Below are 21510 nucleotides of genomic sequence, written 5' to 3'. Positions count from 1 at the left end.
GTAGCTCTTCTGAAGGGCAGAATTATCCTGTTTCACCTCTAGGGAGAGCAGGGAGGCTGCTTTAGTGTGCATGAGTCTACCTAGCAAGTCTACTTCAGCTAAGTGAGGCCCTACCCTGAACCTGACACATACACAAGGTAATTTCTTTCTCTGCTTTCTTGCCAGGAGGTTTGCGCAGCACTTCCAGTTTCATCTAAGTTTGACCAGGGCCAAGGCTGCCATTTCAGCTCTTCCAGCCCCTGAGCAAGGGCAGCCATACACCTGAGTCACCATGGGCAAGATGGACAACACCTCTGTGGAGCTGAGCTCTCCCTCTGAGGTGAAACAAGCAGCCTTGGAAGAGCCAGAGCCCATTGCCCCAGAGGCCCCAAGCACCAAGAAGAAGAAGATCCCAGACAGGGGCTCTTGGAAGGGGAGGTTTGACTTCCTACTGTCCTGTGTGGGCTATGCCATTGGGCTGGGCAACGTCTGGCGCTTTCCGTATCTCTGTGGCAAGAATGGAGGAGGTGAGTGTAGCAAAAATGCTAAGTCGTGGCTTGAAACAGTGATTGAGCAGCTGGTGGGAAGACACAGCCAACCCAGGGGAGCTCAGGTGCATGCAGTGTACCAGAGTGACTGAAAGAGGGTGGAGAAAGGATCAAGCCCTTCACAGACCTCATTTAAGGGTTGGCAATGGAGACAAGGGTAACTTGCTGGAGATCCCTGCCTGCTTGAGGCTTAAAAGGACAAGCAAATTTTCTTCCTTCATTTCTCTGCCCATGGCTACAGCATTTGGGCTTGTCCTCATTTGCTGCAGTCTATGACTTTGCTCCCTCGCCGTTATTGCTGTGTTTTCCATCATGTTGTAGCATTGCAGTAAGAGAAACATATAACATCTTTTCTCACTTTTGAGCAGCCTGTTCCCTGGACTGGCTCTGGGTTATGTGGGTCTGTGCAAGTGGCTAGTGGGCAGATGGAAACAGTGCTGGGCCAGAAATCAAGAGAGCTAGAAGGTCAGCTCCCTCCCCAGTTTCAAACTAGCTGCATGAATTGGATGAAATCATAAAACACACCATTGTGCTTTTCTTTGTAAAATGGTAATGTTTCTTCAGCATCATCACAGAGATGCTTTTGTAGAGGGGAATATGTGCTACTCTGACATCAGCAGAGCAGACAGCTCTTCTCCCCCACATCTGTCTCTCTGTGTTTTTGCTTTTTAGTAAATTAACCTTCCCTCCCTCCTTAATGTGCTGCTTACCTCCTTGAGCTATTCCTCAGAGTTCCCCACAAGTCCAAATTCCTTCATCTCACCTTTCAGGCAGTACGTGTAATTTTATTATCATGTCAGCCTTCTTGTGCTGGTGATTACTTTCCTCTTAGCTCTCCCCTTCCCAGAGTTCCTGTCATGGAGTCATAGAATCATTAAGGTTGGAAAAGACCATTAAGCATGAATGAATGTTTCCCCAATGTTGGAAAAAAAAACCAATTTTGCAACACGAGGGTCATATTCATTCATGCAGCTCTGAGGGTCTCCTGTTCTCACTTAGTTTCTTCACACCTTTTTCCCTTCCCTCAAGTTTCGTTTTCAAAACCTACTTCTTCTGTGGCTATCATGACTGTTTCTCATCGCTTCAGCTCACCCACGCTGTCCCTCCCTTGTCCCACCATTTTCAGGGCTATGATGCAGGTTTCCAGCGCCCATACCTGGTACCAGTACCCATGTTTGCTCAGATTTAGCCTATCCTCTGCTCTGTGTTGGCTCTGCAATCTCAGACACACTGCATACATGGCTGCCCATCTCCTCACATATAAAAGTGGGGATGGTAATACCTATAATTAGAGATTTATTTGAGATAAAATCAATCCTATTTATAAAACCAGCTGAGATCCTAAGAGAGACTGAGCTGCGGAGGTGTAAAATGCTGTAATTAGCATTAGTAATGGCACAGGGGGTAATTTCTGACCTGGCAGCTGCAGGCACACCGAGGGACCAGCTGGCTGCCAGCAAAAGTGCTGTGCAGGTGTAATAGGGGAACCGGTACCCGTGTTCTCATCCCTACCTCACATGCTGGGCTGTGCAGCTAGTGGCAGCCTGCACCTCTTGTTCTGCTTACCCTGGCCTGCTCTGGCTGTTCCCACAGCCAGCAATGAGAAGCAGTGAACGTCTGATGCCTGTAAGGGACAGAAGTGACGCACACAAGCGTCACTGGCTGCCAGTGGGGAGCAGCGAGGAAGGGTCGTGCTGCATCTGATGGCAGCTCCTGGCACGGCCCCAGCGGAGCAGGCAGAGGGTGGGATGCTAATTTTAGCATCCTTCATGTGAACTGCATGGGGCGTGGGCTGTGGGCTGCTTCCATTACGCACAGGCCAACTGGACTGAATGGAAATACCATGGCTTACTTACTGCCATCACATTGTATCAGCTCATGGCTCACTTGCTCTGTGCTGTAATCGGGCATGTAGTTAGGGGATATTCACCCTGGGTACAGCGGCCTTCCATGAGCCCCATCCGCTGCACAGAGCAGGCATCACCCCAAGAGATGCCTGTCTCCCCACTGGCTCTGTGTGCTGATGGATGCGTGTGCCCAGCAATGACTAACACTCAGCCCTGTGCTGTCCTTCCGATGTCAACAGGAATTTGCTGGACTGCAGTCTGACTCTAAATGTGGCTCAGAAGGTGCTAAAAATTGTCTATCAGATCCTGAGCTTGAATAACTTGAGAGAAACGTTTCTTTAAATAAGCATCACACACTTCTCATTTGCACTTCGAGATGCCAAGAAAAGGCACATAGCAGCTTGTAATGCTCAGCTCCTCATCCGTGGGCAGTGTTTGCTGGTTTAAGACTGCTATACCTCCCTATATGGCATAAGAGCTGAAAACTGCAGAGGGGTGTGAGGCCAGGCACACAGATTTTAGGTACAAATTCCTGAACTGATGTCACAGCTGGCAGTGCAGCTTTGGGTGTGTTCTTAGAGGGACCTAGCCTTCCAGAGCAGTACCACCCCTGCCAATAGCCCTCAGCTCAAGGCTGCAGCCTGGCTGGTAGATTTGCTCCTATTCCAGAGGACTTTTGGTTAAGCCAGGATAAATTACCTGGGTTTACATGTTTTGGGTTTGTTGTCTTTTTGTTTTTCTTGATATTCTAATAAAACCTTTCACAAATCTTTTCTGGCCTGCTGTAGATGAAAAATGCTAATCCATCAGGGGAGTGGCCAAATTTCATTAGCTGCTAGCACAGAAGCCAGCTGACCACTGTGTCCTCACTAAGCTCAGCCTACCATAGCTGTACACCAAAGCAGCATCCATGGCCTCTGGCTTTCTCATAGGACCTGGGGCTGAACCTAGCCCATGGGCAGGATGCTGCATGGGCAGAGTCTCTCCAGCTGCCATCCTCAAAGCTCTCCATCGCCAAGCTGCTGTCAGAGGCGAGAGCCTGGGGTTGCATGCCAGCTTGCAGTTCAGACTTATGGACACTGAGCTGCAGGCCCACAGCATGTTTTCTCCCCACCATCCACTGCCAGCTCCTCAGCACAACAGCTTTCAGTGAGTCCCATGCTGGTTGCTGGTACCTGCCTCTCCCAGCTGGGATCACTCCTTGCTTGACACGCAGGCATCCTCAGCTGGGTGCCCCAAAGGCAGCAGCTGCCACAGCCTTAATGCTTTCCTGCCCACAGAGAGCAGCTCGGGGAGCTTGGCTGGGCTCTGCAGGGAAGCTCTGCTGGCTGCCTCAGTGCTTGCTTTCCCTCTAATACCCGGGGAAGAAGACTTGGGTTGACAGCTGGGCCCTCCGGATGGTGCAGACATCAGTGCTACCCTGCACCTGGCCAGCTGTTGCTGCACAAATAGAATTCCTCTTTCCCCTGCCAGGATCTTCTGCAATACTTAGTTCTATTCGGGGATAATGACAGGCTCCAGCACACGCACCAGACAGCTGGAAAATGAGCTCTGTGCTGAGTCCTGGAAGTCAGAGTGACCTGAACTCATACAGCCTTCAAATCGCATGGCGAGGCTCATCTATTTTGTTGCTTCTTTTCAAATTTACAAATTTACAAATAATCCATCTGCTGGATAGCTGTACTTCTAGTGACAATAAGACTTCCATAGGGTCCATGCTAATAATAGGGTCCATAGAAATAATGTTTTCACTGGTAACTTCAAGGTAACTAGGGGAAGAGTGGGGAGGTGCACAGGACTGTTACAAGAGCAAATAGGGTTTTTGTCACAGATTCCCTGAAAGACTGAAACAGCTGTGAACTGAAAAAGCAGTGCCAATGCCAGATATTCCTGTGTCGATTTCCTCAAGGTGAAAGTACTGCTACAAGTAGAACAGAACTTCAATGAGAGCAAGCTACCAAGGTCAGCACCTGAGTGTTTGGTTTTGTTGTCATGCTGGGTTAAACAGCACCCAAGTATCTACCAAATAAGTGAGGCTTAGCAGTATCACTAGCTATGGTGTATGTATTTACATTATATGAGGGATAAATATCCACAATGGTATGAGCACAGAAGGGGAAGGCAGCGGTGATCTCAGTAGGAGACTTTATGAACACATCAAGCCCAGTTGCAAGTTGTCACCTCCAAGCAAGTCTGCTCGTTGTCACATGGGTGCTGATGGAGAAACAGAGAGGCATCTGGTAACACTGCTCCTTCTTTCAGGGGCCTTCCTCATTCCCTATTTCCTGACGCTAGTGTTTGCTGGGATCCCGCTCTTCCTGCTGGAAACTGCTCTTGGCCAGTACACCTCTGTGGGAGGACTGGGAGTCTGGAAATTAGCACCCATGTTTAAAGGTACTGTGCTGTAAGTTGGTAAAGGTGGTGATGTGCCTACAAAGATCTTCTAATGGTTTGGGAAGCAAAGCCCTGGGGACTGTGGTGGGGAGCAACTCAGGGACATTTTTTCCCTGTCCTTGACCCTTAAAATCTGGGGAAGTAATCAAATCCTGTTTATAAGGGGCAATCTAGCATAATGAAATTTTCACCTGGTGGATGTGGCTCTGGGCAGCCTGGTCTGGTGGTTGGCAACCCTGCACATAGCAGGGGGGTTGAAACTAGATGATCATTGTGGTCCTTTTCAACCCAGGCCATTCTGTGATTCTATGATTCTATGATTCTATTAAATGGGTGGATGAGAAGCTCTCTTGAGAGCACAGTGTATCTGTGCTGTGTGCCACATGGGTAAATCACCTTGTTTTTTTCTGGCTCTGCCACAGAGCTTTCTGTGATGCCCAGGAGCTCACTTGGGCACAGAGACCTGGATTGATGCTGCTCTCTGTCTTCTTTTGCAGGAGTGGGGCTGGCAGCTGTGGTTCTCTCCTTCTGGCTGAACATCTATTATATTGTCATCATTGCCTGGTCTCTCTACTATCTCTTCAACTCTTTCACTTCAGTGAGTCACAGACTTCTATGACATGGCATTAGCTGTACAGTCCTTACTCCCTGCTTCCTGGGGAACAGTTTCTCACCCTATGAAGATGCATCTTAGGATGTGGCTTTGGTTTGTTCAGATGTCACAGACCTGGCTGGTCACAGTGCTTGTGTCTCCACAGGCAGCTTCAGGTGTTGGCTCACAGCCTTTGCTTTCTCCAGAAAGCTCCTGGAAGGTGCCAGTCACCGAGCTTGGCTGACATCTGTTCCTTGCCCCTCCTAAATCTGAGTAGGGGTATTTTGAACCTGAACAGGGAACCCATCTTGCCTGCTGCTGCTTCTGTCCTCTGAGATCCAGAGGAAATAGAGCAGCAACAAAACGTCCCCATGCCCTCCCCTCCTAGAAGAGCTGTGCTGCATCTCTGACGTGCAGGGTACTTGGTTGAAAGGCTGCTCTGCAGCTCTGCTTGAGCCACTGCATTTCCTTCACAGCAAAATCACAGGATGGATGCAAATAGCTTGGGGAGCTGGGGGGGGAACTGGGGTGTTCCTATCTGTCCCTCCACAGCCGTTGTGCAGAACCAGTGTGCTCCTTGCAGGCTCTGATGCCACAAAGCACTTAAAACACAGAAAATATCTTAAAAAGAGGCTGTATTCTTGTATGGTCAAGAAAGGACGCAAACATTCTCAAAGACTTTGTCAAGCTGGAGCCCAAGGCTTTATCTACAAAGGGAAATCATCCAGAATAGCCCTTCTGCATCCATCTACATGTCTTGGTCATGCCTTCTCTGTGCTCAGGAAACAAGACTGCTGCGTGCAGGGATGTATCTGAGCTGCTTATGTATGGCATGACGGGGCACAGGTGAGCTGCCTGTGTGCTCACACAGCCCGTGATGCTGCAGCTTCATTGCTTGCAGCTCCAGAGCTGACCGTGTTCAATCTGCAGCAACGCACTACTACCATGCTGTTAGCCACTGCATCAAAATATCCAGGAACTCCTCTGTAATGCTTAAAATCGGGGGAGGAGATGACGTGAAATAGCTACTGTGCTTCATATTTATTCCCAAGCTTATGTTACAATAATTTGTTCATATAGACAGACTTTTAGCCTCCAATTTGCAATGCTACATTGCTTTTCATATGTTGGGGCTCGGTATGAATGGGAGATAAGGAATGAATCAGTGTTTGTTCTTTGTGCAGAAAACTCCAACCACTTGTTTTGTGAAACTAGCCAAAAGCCATATTGATTCTAAACACAATATCCCTTGGTAGCTATTTTAATTAGTAGCTATTAATTACCAACAGTTAATTGGAAATAGCTTACTATCCGGGGAATTGCTACATTTTATTAGAGCTATGACATTGCCCTAATCATGTTCTTGATATAATTTCCTGGAAAAGTCTGCTTCACACTTAACTATTATTTTGGAAAACTGTTTAATGCCTTTTGCTGCAAAGCTTCTGCCCATCCAGATGAGCTGCCCACCCCCTTTGCAAAAACAACCTGTGCCTGTAGTTTAAAGAAAGACAGGTTTCACTCCTTGCTGGAGATGCTAACAGCAGCTGTGCCCCCAGGACCTGCCGTGGCAGAGCTGCGGGAATGCCTGGAACACCGACCGCTGCTTCTCCAACTACTCCCTGGATGACACCACCAACCTCACCAGCGCCGTCACCGAGTTCTGGGAGTACGTCACAGCCTGCCTACACCAGGTTTCTCCCCACTGCAACCATCCTACCTGTCTGCCAGGGCTGCTGCCCTCCCTGTCAACTCCAGACCTTGGAGAACTGGCTGCTAACTGGGGCAGGCACAGGGTGGGGAGCACTGTGCATTGCATGTCAGATGAATGGAGAGTAATGGCCTCTCTGCATCTATCCTTCTTCTCTTAGCCCCTCACCATGTGCCGCAGGTCCCTCTAGGTCTTGTGGGCTCTCATGCATGTCTTCATCTGGCCCTTCGCTCTCCAGGCACCACTGAGATCTCCAATCATCACACCCCCAGGGGTCAGACTTTCCCTTAACACAGCCTCTCCCACCCTAGGAGAAACATGCACCAGATGTCCGGCGGCTTGGGGGAGCCTGGATCCATCCGCTGGCCCCTGGCTGGCACACTGGCCCTGGCCTGGCTGCTGGTTTACTTCTCCATCTGGAAGGGTGTGGAGTGGACGGGCAAGGTATGGTGTGAGGAATGGGTGGTTCGGTGCTGTCAAAATGTCCTCCAGACTCAATTTAGTCTGAGTGTCTGTAACTAATGTTACGGTGCTTCAAGGCTGAATTGCAGTAGATGCTATTAAATTCTTGACATTTACCTTGCACGGCTGTAAAAATTGCTATGTTCATGGTAACTTTCAATCTAAGTGTAGAGAATAATTCTTCCCCACAAAGTCGCAGGTAAACGTTCTCAGTCTCTCTGAAGATTTGGGAAAGAGATTTTCAGAGATGACTACTGTTAACCCGCATCAGGACAGTTCTCCAAGATGATGAGGTCTATTCTAGGTTCCACCCTACAATAATAGCGTCTCTTGAAATGCTGTGGACTGAAAAGCACTCACCATCTCTTTAGAAAATCTTTCTGCTGCCGTTTAGGTATTGGTGAGATACCTATGGATCAGAAGTATATGATTATTCACTGTGTAGCATTTCAGACCAGGACAGTTGAAAGGTAATTGCTTAGTTTATTGAAATGGCAATGCTGAGATACTGAGGTGTGTTATTTAGAGCACAGCATGATGTTAGAGGGACAGCATTATGAAAGGGATAATCTACAGTGAAGATCAGAAAGAAGCACTTCAGAGGGAGGTCACCTCAACCGCTGACACCCCTAGGGGTTCTCAGATGGGGTTTTGCTACACAGTCACAGCAAAGGCCCAGTGACTGCCATTACCTGTTGAGTGATGGCATATGCTTGCAATTCTCTGAAGAGTTGGAGTCAAGAGAGCTAACGTTTCTTGATGCATTGGACTAGTGGAATGCTGGCTTTAGCTCTGCAAAATAAGGATGCGATGATTTAAAGGGATTACTTCTGTGGACTAAATTTATCCTTCTGCAATCCTCTTGTCTTTGGGCAATCCATCTAGAATTTTGCCTGCTACTTTTGCGATTAGTGCATCCTTGCTTGTCTTTGGCACAGAGAAACAGCCAGAAATGTTACTTGCATAGGAGTGTGAGGTGGAAAATACAAGGAGGATATTAATTTCTTCTCTCTTGGGGCTGTGCAGGCTGCTCTCTCCATGATTACAGGCTCAGCCTTGAACAGCAGTGCCTGGGGACCTTATCCCCCTCAAAGGTGGTGGGGGGTACACAGTGACTGCAGTGCCACCATGGACAGGAATTACTGACAGTATCTATCCCATGGTATCTCCTGTAGGTGGTGTATTTCTCAGCCACCTACCCCTACTTCATGTTGTTCATCCTCTTCTTCCGGGGAGTCACTCTGCCCGGGGCCAAGGAGGGCATCCTCTTCTACCTCACACCTGACTTCAGGAAGCTCTCCGACTCTGAGGTTGGTTGCCTGGCTGTAACTGTCCTGCTGGTAGTTCTAATGCCCAGCTATCTTCATATCAGTGTTTCCTTCAATATTTTAAGAGAGAACTAAAACTGAAAAGGAATATCTCCCTACTTGGGTAGTCATTACCCTCACAGTTTGAGACAAAATTCAGGTTGTTAATGGGTGGAATGCCATGCAGCATCTCTGTTGTAATCAGGTGATATTGTCCACGAGGGATGAGAAATTACCCCAGCAAAGGAACCTCCCCTCTGGGTTGGGAATGCCTCATTTCCTGACTGGCCCAGTGCTGGATAGCCTGCAGCCCGCACTAACCCTGTGTAGCAGGTCATCAGTCTCTGCAGGGAGAGAGAGATGGACCAGAGACTGGGTAACGGCGAGCAGAGTCCACCAAGTTGACTGCATGGTGGAGGACAGACACAAAGCTTGTTCCCTTTCTGCAGGTCTGGATGGATGCAGCCACACAGATCTTCTTCTCCTATGGCCTGGGGCTGGGGTCCCTGATTGCACTGGGGAGCTACAACACTTTTCACAACAACGTCTACAGGTCTGTTGGGTTTTCCTGGCTCTGTTGGGTTTTGGTGGTGGAAGCAGCAGAGAATCATGCATTTTGACCATCATCAAATGGCCAGCAGAGCTCCCCTCTGCTACTGCTCTGAGTGCTTGCAGGGATAGAGGCATCACACAAGTCTGGGTGCCTGGCCTCTGCTGTCCCCCTCTGTCACTAAGCAGCTAAGGGGCACACTGCCTCCTCCCTAGTGGGGAAGGCTTAGTCTTCTCTTTGCCCACCCTTTGTTCCTCACCTATTTGGTAGGGACCTGAAAATGGCTTCTTTTCTTCCTTTCTCTTTTCCAGAGACTCCATTATTGTTTGCTGTATAAACTCCACCACGAGTGTATTTGCTGGATTTGTTATTTTCTCTATCGTTGGCTTCATGTCACACATCACGAAGAAGTCAATTTCAGAACTGGCCTCCTCAGGTGAGCAAACATGGCAGCAGTGCCAATAATACCGAGAATGTCTTTTCCTTCCCTGATCCCCCAACATCACCTCTTAAGGTTTCTATCTCTCTGCATTGTTATTCAGGAGTTGTCCTTTAGTTAAAATGCAGGACTCAGAGCTTAGTATTTTCCTGGGAAACATTTATATGTTGTGCATGTGTAAAGGGCCAGATTCTCTGTCGCTGGTATAATGATAGTTTGTGTATTGGTGTAGCCAATACCACTTCACACACTTGAAGATCCACCATGGGAAGCTTCCACAAGTCACCCAAAATAGCAAACCCAGGTACAAATGCAACAGCAGCATTTTTAGAGAAATTTGTCCATGCGTGTGGGATGCTCCCAGGTCTTTCTTCTCCATGACCAAGCACACAGCCATCTTTGTATGTTTTCTGCCCAAGACCAGTCTGAATCACCAGACATTCACTGCACACCAATTCCTGCTGCAGGGAGCATTCCTGACTCCTTTTAATGTCCACCTGCTTTCAGTGGTGAGGTTTTGTGAGCTTTGGCAGTGGAATATTTTGTCTGTTTGCTTTCTGAAACCTTTCTTGGAGAACATTTGTTTCCTCACATACTGCCTATGTTCTCAGTAGATGTGATCAAAGCTTGGTGTCCTTTTTCCATGCAAGATTTTGAAATTGTGATCTCTGAATAATTTTTTTAAAATGTAGATGAGACTGTGTCTTTTTGCCCAAAGATGTATTTTGAAATTGCTGTCTTTCCAGAAAAACCTTTTATCTCAAGTAACAGCATTATGTGACGGGGGAGGGGGGGGAAAAAGACACCAGCTCCAAATTTCATTTTTTTTTTTCTAGCAAAGTGCTCCAGCTCCATTTGGTAGCAGTGATTTGATGACTCTCACTGGCAGGAGGAGAAAAGGCAAAGCATCTCCCCAGTCATTGCTGCCTCCCATCCCACCCCTGTGCACCCAACATGGTTGGTGTGTCATGGGTAACATCTCTTGTAGTAACTTCCCGCAGTTTCTGCCTGTCATCACTGTTTCTCTTCACTGTTGCTCATCACCATGACTTTCCATCAAACACTTTATAAATGTGAACTCATCTCTCATTTCACTTCTGCAGGCCCTGGACTGGCTTTCCTCGCCTATCCACAGGTTGTCACCCAACTGCCCCTGTCCCCACTCTGGTCGATCCTCTTCTTCTCTATGCTGATGATGCTGGGCCTGGATAGTCAGGTGAGGCAGCCCAGAGGCAAAGTGGGGTAAAATACAAAGATATTTTTGGACCTCATGGTGGTTTTCCCTTCTGCACCTTGAGTCTGTTTTTTCACAGATTCTTTCACATGAAAAAAACTCTCTTTTGTGGTCATCACCCCTGCACTCTTCTCATATGCTGCAAGTGGGGTGGTATCGGAGCACCTTCACCAACCTGGATTTCCTGTGAGGCACAGTAAGAGAATGCCATTACTTTGGCTTACTGTTGCAGGCTGGAGTAGAAAGTCCCCAGCACATACCAGCCTCCCACTAGACCATATCTCTCTGCCATGGCATTGGCAGGTTGCACTGAGAAAAGCAGCGATGCAGCATCTGAAGCAGTGGGAATAGTGGTTTGGTGCAGTGTTTTGGCACTGTTTTTAATAACTAGCATAGTCCTGAGCAGAGGTGAAGTGCTCTGCTGCTTGAGCTCCCAGGCTGGCTTCGTAACGAGCAGGTAGAAAGAAGCCATGCCTTGGGAAAATATTGCAAAACAAAATAGTATGGGCTCTGTATTTTTTTTTAACAAGTAATGACACGTTTTTAATCTGATAATTTCGCATAAATGTAGCTATCTGGTGAGGCAGTCCCTCTGGAGGAGAGGGTGCAACCGAAGCCTTCAAAAGTGTGTGCCTGCCTGGGTCTGTCACATCCTTCCCTGTAACAGCATGGTCTTTCCTTGCTGTGCAAAGCCTTAGAACAAAATGGACTCTCTCCTGGGTTACACATAGCCTTCATAAAACCAAATCTAATTCCTGATCAGACTCCCTGACCTGTCATACTTTGTTTCCACGAAAAATACAGTCAACCATACCTGCTTTTCAGTTACAGCACGCTCCCACAAAAAACACATCCTGGAGCTCTCAGCTGCATTACCACAGACATTATTTGGCAAATAATTTCAAATAATGACTAAACGTTTCGAAAGAAGCTCCATTTACAGAAAAAAAAAAACCACCAAAAACAAAAACCACCGCTCTCCATGGATTATTCACTCAGCTCTAGTAAATAGTTTCAGACATGACAATGAGCCCTCAAAGCACCGTGTGGAATTTATTTGCTGCATTTGCTTTTCAAATACCACTTGAAATTCTCCAGGTCCCTCCGTCAGCCGGTCTTGGAGGGCGGGCGGTCTGTGGGGGGCTATCACTGCCTGGAGGAGGAGCGGGGAAAGGAGGCACCAAATGGAAAACAAGTTTTTAAAGAAGGGCAGATAAATAGATGGGAAGGAGCTTTCTGCATGCATGGTGGCGCTCTGAGTCAATCACACGATTTACAGAACGGCAGCTTAGCCGTATAAAACAACACAGGCTGCAATTACACATGCATTTGGAAGTATCCATTTCAAAAATGGCAGTTTTGATATGTGCTTGTTTTAAATAGTGTTTGTGGTACTTGCAGATGAGGAGCAGCTGCTTTCATTAGGGCACAGCAGGGACCCTCACCACCCTCCAGGCATGGGGTCGGAGGGGTATGGGAGCCTGGCCAGCAAGGGAAGGTCAGGCTGAGGTCTGTGTGATGCAGCGATGAGACCCATCCCCACAGCAGTGCTGCAAGGTGGTCCGCTTGTGTCCTTGAGGCTCAGCAAATAGCTCAGCAGTGCAGCTCCATCTCCCTCTCTGCCATCATGCTCATCTCCTCCACAGTGCCTTGAATGCAAGCAGTGACCTACATTGATGTGTGCACCTCCCTCCTATGCCCCCACTTGCTGCTTGTGGTCTTTAATGTTTGCTCTGCCTCTGATCCACTCCGGCTTTAGCTCTCTTGCGTCTAGACCCTCTTGCATAACATGCTAATGCTTTCTTTTAACCTACGAGTTTCCAGGTCAGGCGTTTTACTCCCCAAGGGAGCTGACAAGCCTTGTGACTGCAAGCCTGCATCTGCCCTTTGCGAGACCTGCCTCTTGCAGGTTATTCATGAGGATTTATGGCTGAGAGTAGTAAAACCCATGCTGCACATCTGGCAGCTGTGGTTAACCTTCTCACAGGTCCTGGTCCCAGTCCCGGTCCTGCTCAGGCCACAATTCTTCTGGTTATTGCTGAAGAGGAATAGCACATCCTCAGCACTGTGAGGATGGGGGAGAGACTGCCAAGTCCAGGTCATTCAACCCAGCGGCTTGTGATGGTGATCATGCACCAAAATGGGAAAAGAGAGAAGTGACTGGAAATAAAACCTTTAGGTGAAAAATGTTATTGTGGCCCCAAAATCAGCAGACTCTCCTCACTCTTGAAAGCAGCACACTTTCCCTCAGCTGCCTGCTTATCCTGGGGATAAGGTTAGGTATGTGGGCTGGGAAAGTAAGACCCTAGGCCACACATGGGCCTGCAGTCCCAAGGCTGTAAGTAGAGTCCCTCCAGCTCCTGTAGCTCTCTGCAGTCTGAGGCTGACAGAAGGTCATTTCCAATGAACGGTAAGAAGTTCTGTTTTAGGGCTAGAAAAACCAGCATGGCACTGCTTGGTTCCCCATTTTACCTATTACATGCTGGAATCCCCTCATGCCCACTCTCTCCCCCAGTCCCTCCCAGCCCTTGTCCATCCCTGCCTTGCCCAGTGCCAGGTTCTGGCCATGCATCCATGCGGAAGGAATAGCTTTCGACAGGGTTGGTTTCGTCATGCTGATGCTTCACACTGTGGTGCCAGCTCTGTCCTGACTCTTGTAGATAGTGAGCAGGTGGGATAGGGTGAAGAGCTCGCTGACAATGAGTATACAGACAGATTAACCCATGCTCTAATGGCAAGGGATGCTTTAATGGACATTTAAAGGGATGCTTTATGTTGGACACAAGTCTTACATAAAAGGCTGAGCTCATTACAAATTCCAAACAAAGCAATTGAGCTTGGGCTCTCTGGGATGCAGCTTTCCGTACTGCAGCATGTGGAGATAAAACTCCAGGCAGGAATATTGCTCTTTGCCTCTCTCTGTGTCCCAGAAGCCAATGGGATGTCAGCTCCTCTACCATCCCCTGCACAGCAGTAGGAGTTACTCAGATGTCTGGCTTTGCTTCCATAGATTTTTCCAGTGTTCTGCTGCTCTTTTTGTCTGTGTATTTCTACCTCCATCTCTATTGATTGTTTTCTTTCTTGTCTCAAATCTGAACCTAAAAATGCCCCCACTTTCTACAGCACTCTCCTGGGGGACAGAGAAGTCTCTGATATCCATCTGTCACTGCCACTGCACTGGTTTGTATGTTCACTGAGGGTGACCGGGGAAACCAGGAGCTTGCTGCCCTCATCAACTTCCCAGTGGTTTTGCAATGGGCAAGATGTGCTCTCTGAGAGCTGTACGTTACCTGTGGTTCCTAGGAGCGAGACCTGAAAGTGAATCTCCTAATTTAAGAGGAAATAGGAGAGAAGGATGTGCTTCACACATACACAACTTGCTATAGGGCAGATCATGGTACAGACAGCATTAACTCACTGTGTCTAGTACAGCACAGCTCTAGAAAGACCACATGCTGTGAGGATGGTCTTTGAATGTACTACATGCATTTTAATGCAGTGCTTGAAAAAAGGGAAATAAACTCAAGGAACAGGTAGTCAGAGATGTTGTTGTTAATACTTGCATGTGGGACTGGACAGTGGGTGATACAGCAACATAATGAGTGCTTCAGATCACTAAACAGCACAAGCACTGCTGCAATATGCTGAGAAGAGCACACCAGGGAAAGGACGAGCAGATGTGCCAGCAGCAGAGCTGTTGCTGTGATGGAGAGACTGGCAGAGCTGTGGAGCAGGACAGCAGTGGGGTGGCCCTCGAGAGTTTGAGGGGAGGCAAAGGTGGAGATGCATCTCAGCTAATTTTAGGCATCTAAGCTCAGTGTTTTTAATTCCCTATATAATCAGTGAACAGAGAGAGGTACTTTCAGGACATGATTCAGGGCAGCTCTGTGCAGAGCCTTCTTTTCTACTGTCTGCAGATGACAAAGTAATGAGGCTGTCAACACTGGGGTTAAATGTAGGTGGGGGTGATGTCAGGCTAAGATACTTACAAATGTTTCCTTGGTATTGTCTTTTGCTGCAGTTCTGCACTGTGGAGGGGTTCGTTACTGCCCTGATGGATGAATATCCTCATATCCTAAGAGCCAGGAAGAAGATCTTCATAGCAATAGTCTGTTTCATCTCTTATCTTGTTGGATTCTCCAATATCACCCAGGTACAGACAGCCATGCTTGTACGTCCATTCCTGGCACCTGCCCAGTCACCCACGGATTTCACAGGAGCACCAAAAGCTTTAGGAGAAGTGACAGCATCTGTAGGAGCCATCCCAATTCTGGACATATGGGCTTATCATTGCTGTCACATCTCAAGTTATGCCTCCATAATTGCTGTGGCCATCCTGTAGTCAGCCTAGTGTGTTCTCTTGCTATTTGCAATAAGGGCTCAGGCCAGCAAAGCCCATGCTGAAGGAACACTTGGTGCAGAGGGTTAAGATAACATAAAGACCAGTCTCTTGGAGCCCTGAAACCTCTGGGGCTGAAGCCAAGGTTTATGTGTGTGAATATAGGACTGAGTGGTCTGTAGATTTGCGAGGTGCAAAGCAACAAAACTCCTGGGAGGGGCAGAGTGAACTAATCAGGTGACTCCAACTAAAACAGGGATAAGTAAGAAAGCCTCACGAATCCCCATTTTTTCTACTTGCCGTTGGCCATACCTGAACAATCTGGCTAATTGCCTTCAAGAGCACACCAGTTTTTCTGCTGGGAACCTGATTCCAGTGGAAACATTTCAGCGCCTACTCTCCTGTCTGGAGAAATTAACATTAAAGCCAGCAGATGTAGTTAGTAGCAATTGAAGCAGCTGGCTGATATTGTCAAACATAATCCATAACTAAACTCCTTGACCCTGGCTTTGTCTCCTCAGGGTGGCATTTATGTTTTCAAGCTGTTTGATTACTACTCAGCCAGTGGCATGTGTCTTCTCTTTCTTGTCTTCTTTGAGACCATCTCAATTTCTTGGTGTTATGGTAAGCAAAAAAAGACCTTGTTTCTTTCTTGTCTCTATGGGCAAAGGGTGATTTTTTTCAAAAGCATCCAACAGTGAAGGCAATAAAAGATTTGCAACTGAAAATAGCTGAGGCTGATAATTCCAGAAAATCAGGAGCAGGAGGCTATCATCTCTCTTCCACAGACCACCACAAAGATCTGTGCACTAACTGGCAGATGCCTATGGTCCTGCCTTCAGCTCCTCCTAAGACACCTGCAGTGTGCAAGATGACCCTGTGTTTGTGTCCCCATCCTTGGGCCCCTCAGATAATGGCTCTTACACCACAGCGTTGTCACCTTCTTGCTGTGGCTGACGTTTGCTCTCTCATGAGAAGAGGTGAAGCCTATGGGGCACAGAGATGGGATGCTTTTCTCAACAGCCTTTTCTTTTAGGTGTGAACAGATTTTACAGAAACATCGAAGAAATGATCGGCTACAAACCTTGCATCTGGTGGAAAATCTGTTGGGCATTTTTCACTCCTCTTGTCTGCCTGGTAAGAACAGAAGGGTCATATCTGCAGGAGTGAATCCAGAAGGGCCTCTTAGTTTGGAAGGGCTGTAGGGGATACACTACATTTTAATTCCACTAACGGTCTGTCCATAACTGCAAGGTACCTGGGATAGGCAAAGTACAGCTGGAAATAGCGAGTAAGAAAGTCTTCAGAGTTAATTACTTAATCTAAAAGATGCTCTCAGTTCTTCTATCTGAGACGTCAAGAGACAAGCAAATAATTTACTGTATTTAAAAGCTGTTATTGGTAGAAGAGAAGGTTCTCAGCCACTCTGGCTCCTGCACTGGTGCCTAATAGGCTTGCCAGAGCAAAAGACGCCAGCAAATACAGTACAGCTGATGGTGGAGCAATTTTGCTCTTGCTGGTTCTCACATTTCCAGCAGTGGCAGAACAAAGAATGGTGTGAGAAGGCCAATGATAGGAAGTTAAAGGCTCCTGAGGCCAGCTGTAAAGATGCTGTCAACTTGGTTAGGAACTGCTTGCAAGGGCACTGCTTATCTGAGCTGTCTGGTGAAGAAGGAAATCAGGGTTATTCTAGTTCTAGCTTTCAGCATAGGGTAGTCAGGGGAGAAATGATAGAAAATTAAGAGATGATGGGCTGAAAGCTTCTATAATAATTTAAGGATCTGTTGGATTGCCGTAAGACTGTTTGGCACTAAGAGAGTGATGAAGGGAGAAATTAATGGATGTTTCTCTGATCTTGCACACCCTCACTTGCGATGGCTGGTGTTCTTTTCCCAGGGTGTGTTCTTATTCAGTGTGGTGGAAATGACCCCTCTGACACTGGGCAAATACATCTATCCTGCATGGGGACAAGGTATTGGTTGGCTCATGGCGCTGTCCTCCATGGTACTGATCCCAGGATACATGCTGTACAGCTTCTTCACCTCAACAGGGACTCTCCGGCAGGTATGTATGACTTTGCCACTCTTCTTCTGTGAAGAAGAAATCCTTAAGATTTTGTAACACAGAGAAATCCCATTCCCAGCGGTCCCTGGCTGTGAGCAGTTACCTGGCACTTTTCAGCAGAGACATCAGCATCCTCCAAGCATGAAGCTTGAGATAACTCAGGGCTAAGACCTGCTAGTGATGGAGACAGCTTTGCAAACAGCAGTCAGTGTATGAGGGGGATAAGAAGCAAGGCGGAAATCTGTGCAGAACCCCAAATACCTGCAACTCTTTGATCTTGCTTAAAATATGTTTTTTTAATTCTTGATTTGAGCAAGGTTACATGCAGCAGTGAATCACGAATCTCTGTATGTCATACATGGTAATTGCTGTTGAGATCTTATTTACAGTGTTGACGTTCAATCTTGAGAGCGCTGTGCACAAAGTCCCCGTCTCGATGCTGTCTGCCGTGAGCTACAGGTGCGAGCAGTCACTGCAGGGGTGCTGCTGATTTATGACTTTCCCAGCCTGCCTTCAACAGCCAGCTGGCGCCATCTAAACCCCGCCAGTTTAGTTCGTGGATGTCATATTTTGAGTAATGTTTAAGTCCAAATGCTTTGGCTAGAGCTGCTGGGTTGAGATCAGCTTCAGGCCCTCTGCTTCTGAGGTCAGGTTGCAGGTGGATTTGACTTTCCTTCCTCCCAGCTCTCTATTTAGATGAGATCTGCTACAGGATCTGCCTGGGTCTGATGTCTCAGATGAGCTTTCAGTTTCTGGTCTCTCATTTGAGTTCAGTTTCTGATTCTTGCTGTTTGTACTGGGAGCAGCTTTGAGGTTCTGCAGCACTCAGACCTATGTAATGCCAAGCCAATAGGATGATGCTGGGTTGAGGGCCAGCTGCAATTCCACTAGGAAAGTCTTACTCAGATTTCTAGAGGGCTTCTTAACCCCTCATAATAGGAGCTGGAAAAGGGGGAAAAGGGAATTCTGGCAAACAAACAGATATGTTTTCAATCCTGTTCCCATTAGGGATGTGACAACATATCTTGGCATCTGGGGGAGCCAAGCCAGCCTGTGGCTCTCCTGGAGTAGCTGCACTGCTGGCTGAGGGCTTCTGCTCCTGGTGCTCATAGATCCAAAGAGAAGCAGCAGATGGCAGCAGGAGGGAGGCAGGTTTTTTTGTGTGTGTGTGCGTTTTCCAGAGAGATGGAGAGAATTTTTGGCCTCTTATATGCACAGATCCTGGATTAGTTTGTAATAGAGCTGAAGCTGGAGGGAAATTAGATGCCAATGCTGAATAAAGTGGTTTTGACAGACAGGGAAGATTACAAGTCATTTTGATCCTACTGAGCATGAATGTGAGGGGAAAAGAAAAGACCATGAATGGCAGAAGCAGCTCAGTGATCGTTTGAGGGAATTCACCCAGCAACAGCCACTTCAGCTGAGCTGGAGAGTTGGAGCTTGTTTCCCTTTGCTGCAAAGAGCTTCTTCCTGGCTTAGTGATGCCTATTCAGGTCGGGCTCTATTTTCCTCTGCCTTCTCTTTTGCAGCACCAGTCCCACTCTGGCAGACAAAGTGACTCATAAGCATTCATCACTCCCGATGCTCAGTCTGCACGCTTCCAGTAATGACTTGCCCCTCTGTATCTTCCTGGGTTCTGGCTTCATTTTATTGCTCTTTACAGTTTTCATTTGATCAGTTTATGGCGGTGGGAATCACTGCTGGTGCAAAGGTTTGTGCAGCTGGACTGGTCTGATCCACATTAGAGTCACAGACCGTGACCTGTCAGCATGCTGCAGTTGGTTGATGACATTTCACAGGAAACCCTAGCTGCAAAAATGGGGAAGCTTGGAAAATGGCTTTGCTCTGAAGTCTGTGCCATTACAGCTCTCCCTTGCTCCCATTAGCAGCAGGCACTGCCTGGTGGCTGTTTCCCCATGTTATAAAGGTGATCCCTGCACTTCAAGTAGAAGTGCTCTGCACAGAACCAAAGCAGGGGGCTCACATGGCCTGGCAACAGAGATAGATAGAGTGGTGCTGCAAGGGCATCCCCTGCCACGTTACCATCCCCTCGTGCTGGCAATAGGGCCACCCCAAGGTTGGGGGCTGGGGATTCCAGTCTTCAGCTGACACCCTCTCTCCCCTTGTTCCCGAGCAGCGTTTCCAGCAGATGACGCAGCCCCAGCCAGATGTGCAGGTGCAGAAGAATGGCCTCCAGCCGAAGACGTCTCTGAATGGCAGGGGATCAGACGCTGCCGTCTAGGAGGAGAGCCGGAGCTCCACGCCCTGCCCCATAGCTGCCCACACCATGCCATCCCTCCAGTCCCTCTGGCACAGCCCGCTGCCCCCGGCTCTGCAATGGCTTTGCATGAGAGGACCCAGCAGAGGAACTCCAGCACCTCTGTTCCCTCAGCAGACCCCGTGTCACATCACTGACTGTCTCCATCATGCAACACTCTGGCCCAGGCTCTCAGAGAGGAGCAGCCTGTAGCCTCTCGACCAGAGGTGGTATTTCTAGAGAGCTTAATACTGACGGTTCACTGTTTCTCTCTTCATCTTGCATTTCCATGTGATCCTACACAGCATGCCCCATAGTACGCAGCCTTGCTTCACCCCAGAGAGCCACGTGCCACCAGGTTCAAATCTCAGATGGTGATCAAATGATGTAGCATAAAACAGTGCTAGCAAATGCAACTCTGGAAGGGATGTGGCAGATCAAGCAATTCCAGTGAGGAGCCCTGCATGTTGGTAGCAATAGGACATAGCTCAAACTGAAGAAAGGCATCAGGAGAGGATGCAATACTCTTAGGTACCATGTTTCAGCCCTGCACATCTCCAACCATTACCACCCACCCAGCAGGTTGGCCCATGAGCCACAGTCAGGTGCAGAAGACAGCCCCTCTCTTCTGGAGAGCCTTGCCCTTTGCAGCTCTGTGCAGCAGCCACACCTTGACCTGAAGATCTGAATGTACAGGCTGGATCTTGTAAAGCTGAAAGCCAAACACTGAGAGCTGCAATCACAGTTCATCACAATTAATCTCAGCTAGTTACAGAAGTATCATTCTTCCTTATCCTGTAATTTTATGCACTATAGTGTATCTGAAAATTTGTATTCCACTTTCACCCATGTTTATAAACTGGGCAATAAAGGAGCCCACTCTTCTCATATCCTTTGAGAGGACATCTCTGCTGAGGGCACTTCATAGAATCATAGAATCATTGCTGTTGGTCTTTGGTCTTTGCATGAATGACCTTTACTACAAATCCTGCTTTCACCTGTGATTCCCGGTCACATCACCTCCCTCCCCTTAAAGGCCAAGAACTTCAGAAGTGGGTAATGGGCAAAAAAGTCAGTGCTTGAATGAGGCCCTAAAACTGTGAAAGATCTTGATTTTCTAAGGGTATTGGCGCAACCCCGGCCTCTGGTAGAGGAAGCTGGAGTCAGCAGTCCTTTTGGAAACTCTTGGCCAAGAGCTCCCTTGCACATGCAGGGCTTCACTCCTGGGGCAGCAACGGTGTTACCCTACGCTAGTGTTCTCAGGGTAACAATATTCAGTGAGAAATAGCCATCCACTCAGCTTCCTCCCCATCATTTTCTCTTTGTCTCTTTCTTTTGTCTTGCTTCCTTTCATTCTCTTGCCACGTTTCTTCCCAACTCCCATCCACCCAGTGGAAATGAACTACTTCAATGAGCTTTGTCCTCCTTTTTTGCTGGTACTACCACAAATTGCAGCTCTCCCTTCTCTTCCTTCTATTTCTATCTGTGTTTCCAGCCTAATTTCTCTCCTCCTCTCACATCTCCTCCTACCACCCTTGTCACTTTTCCCTGCCTGTCTGTGGCTCAGCTGTGAGCTCACTCAGCCCTCTACCCCCGGCTGCCCAATCCCTAAAGTCCTATACCCATCCCAATATCACAATTATAACCTGTTCCAGCTGTCTTTTCCCTCCTTAGATCAGAGTGAGCTGTGCCAAGCAATATTATTGCTTGGCATTACAAAGAGAAGGCTCACAAACCTCACTCCACCAGTTTCTGCAGAGTTGTGCCTGCTCTGAAAGACTTTGCGG

General features: G+C 47.9%; 1 protein-coding gene across 1 annotated transcript; it reads left to right on the top strand.

Annotated features, from left to right (window-relative positions):
• The first annotated feature begins 271 nt into the window (after nt 1-271).
• LOC122190173 (sodium- and chloride-dependent GABA transporter 1-like) lies at nt 272-19708 on the top strand. The gene is made up of 14 exons (XM_042889968.1): nt 272-506; nt 4637-4768; nt 5266-5366; nt 6920-7029; nt 7383-7515; nt 8709-8843; nt 9290-9393; nt 9702-9826; nt 10933-11045; nt 15085-15216; nt 15924-16026; nt 16439-16539; nt 17299-17466; nt 19604-19708. Exons 1-14 carry the CDS (start codon nt 272-274, stop codon nt 19706-19708), a joined length of 1797 nt encoding a protein of 598 aa, XP_042745902.1.
• Nucleotides 19709-21510: the final 1802 nt, after the last annotated feature.

Source organism: Lagopus leucura, unplaced genomic scaffold, assembly GCF_019238085.1.
Source record: "Lagopus leucura isolate 7727_CA_CO unplaced genomic scaffold, USGS_WTPT01 Super-Scaffold_100159, whole genome shotgun sequence".
Lineage (NCBI taxonomy): Eukaryota > Metazoa > Chordata > Aves > Galliformes > Phasianidae > Lagopus > Lagopus leucura.
The sequence above is the reverse complement of the archived record's forward strand: the minus strand, read 5'-3'. Positions and strand labels throughout refer to the sequence as shown.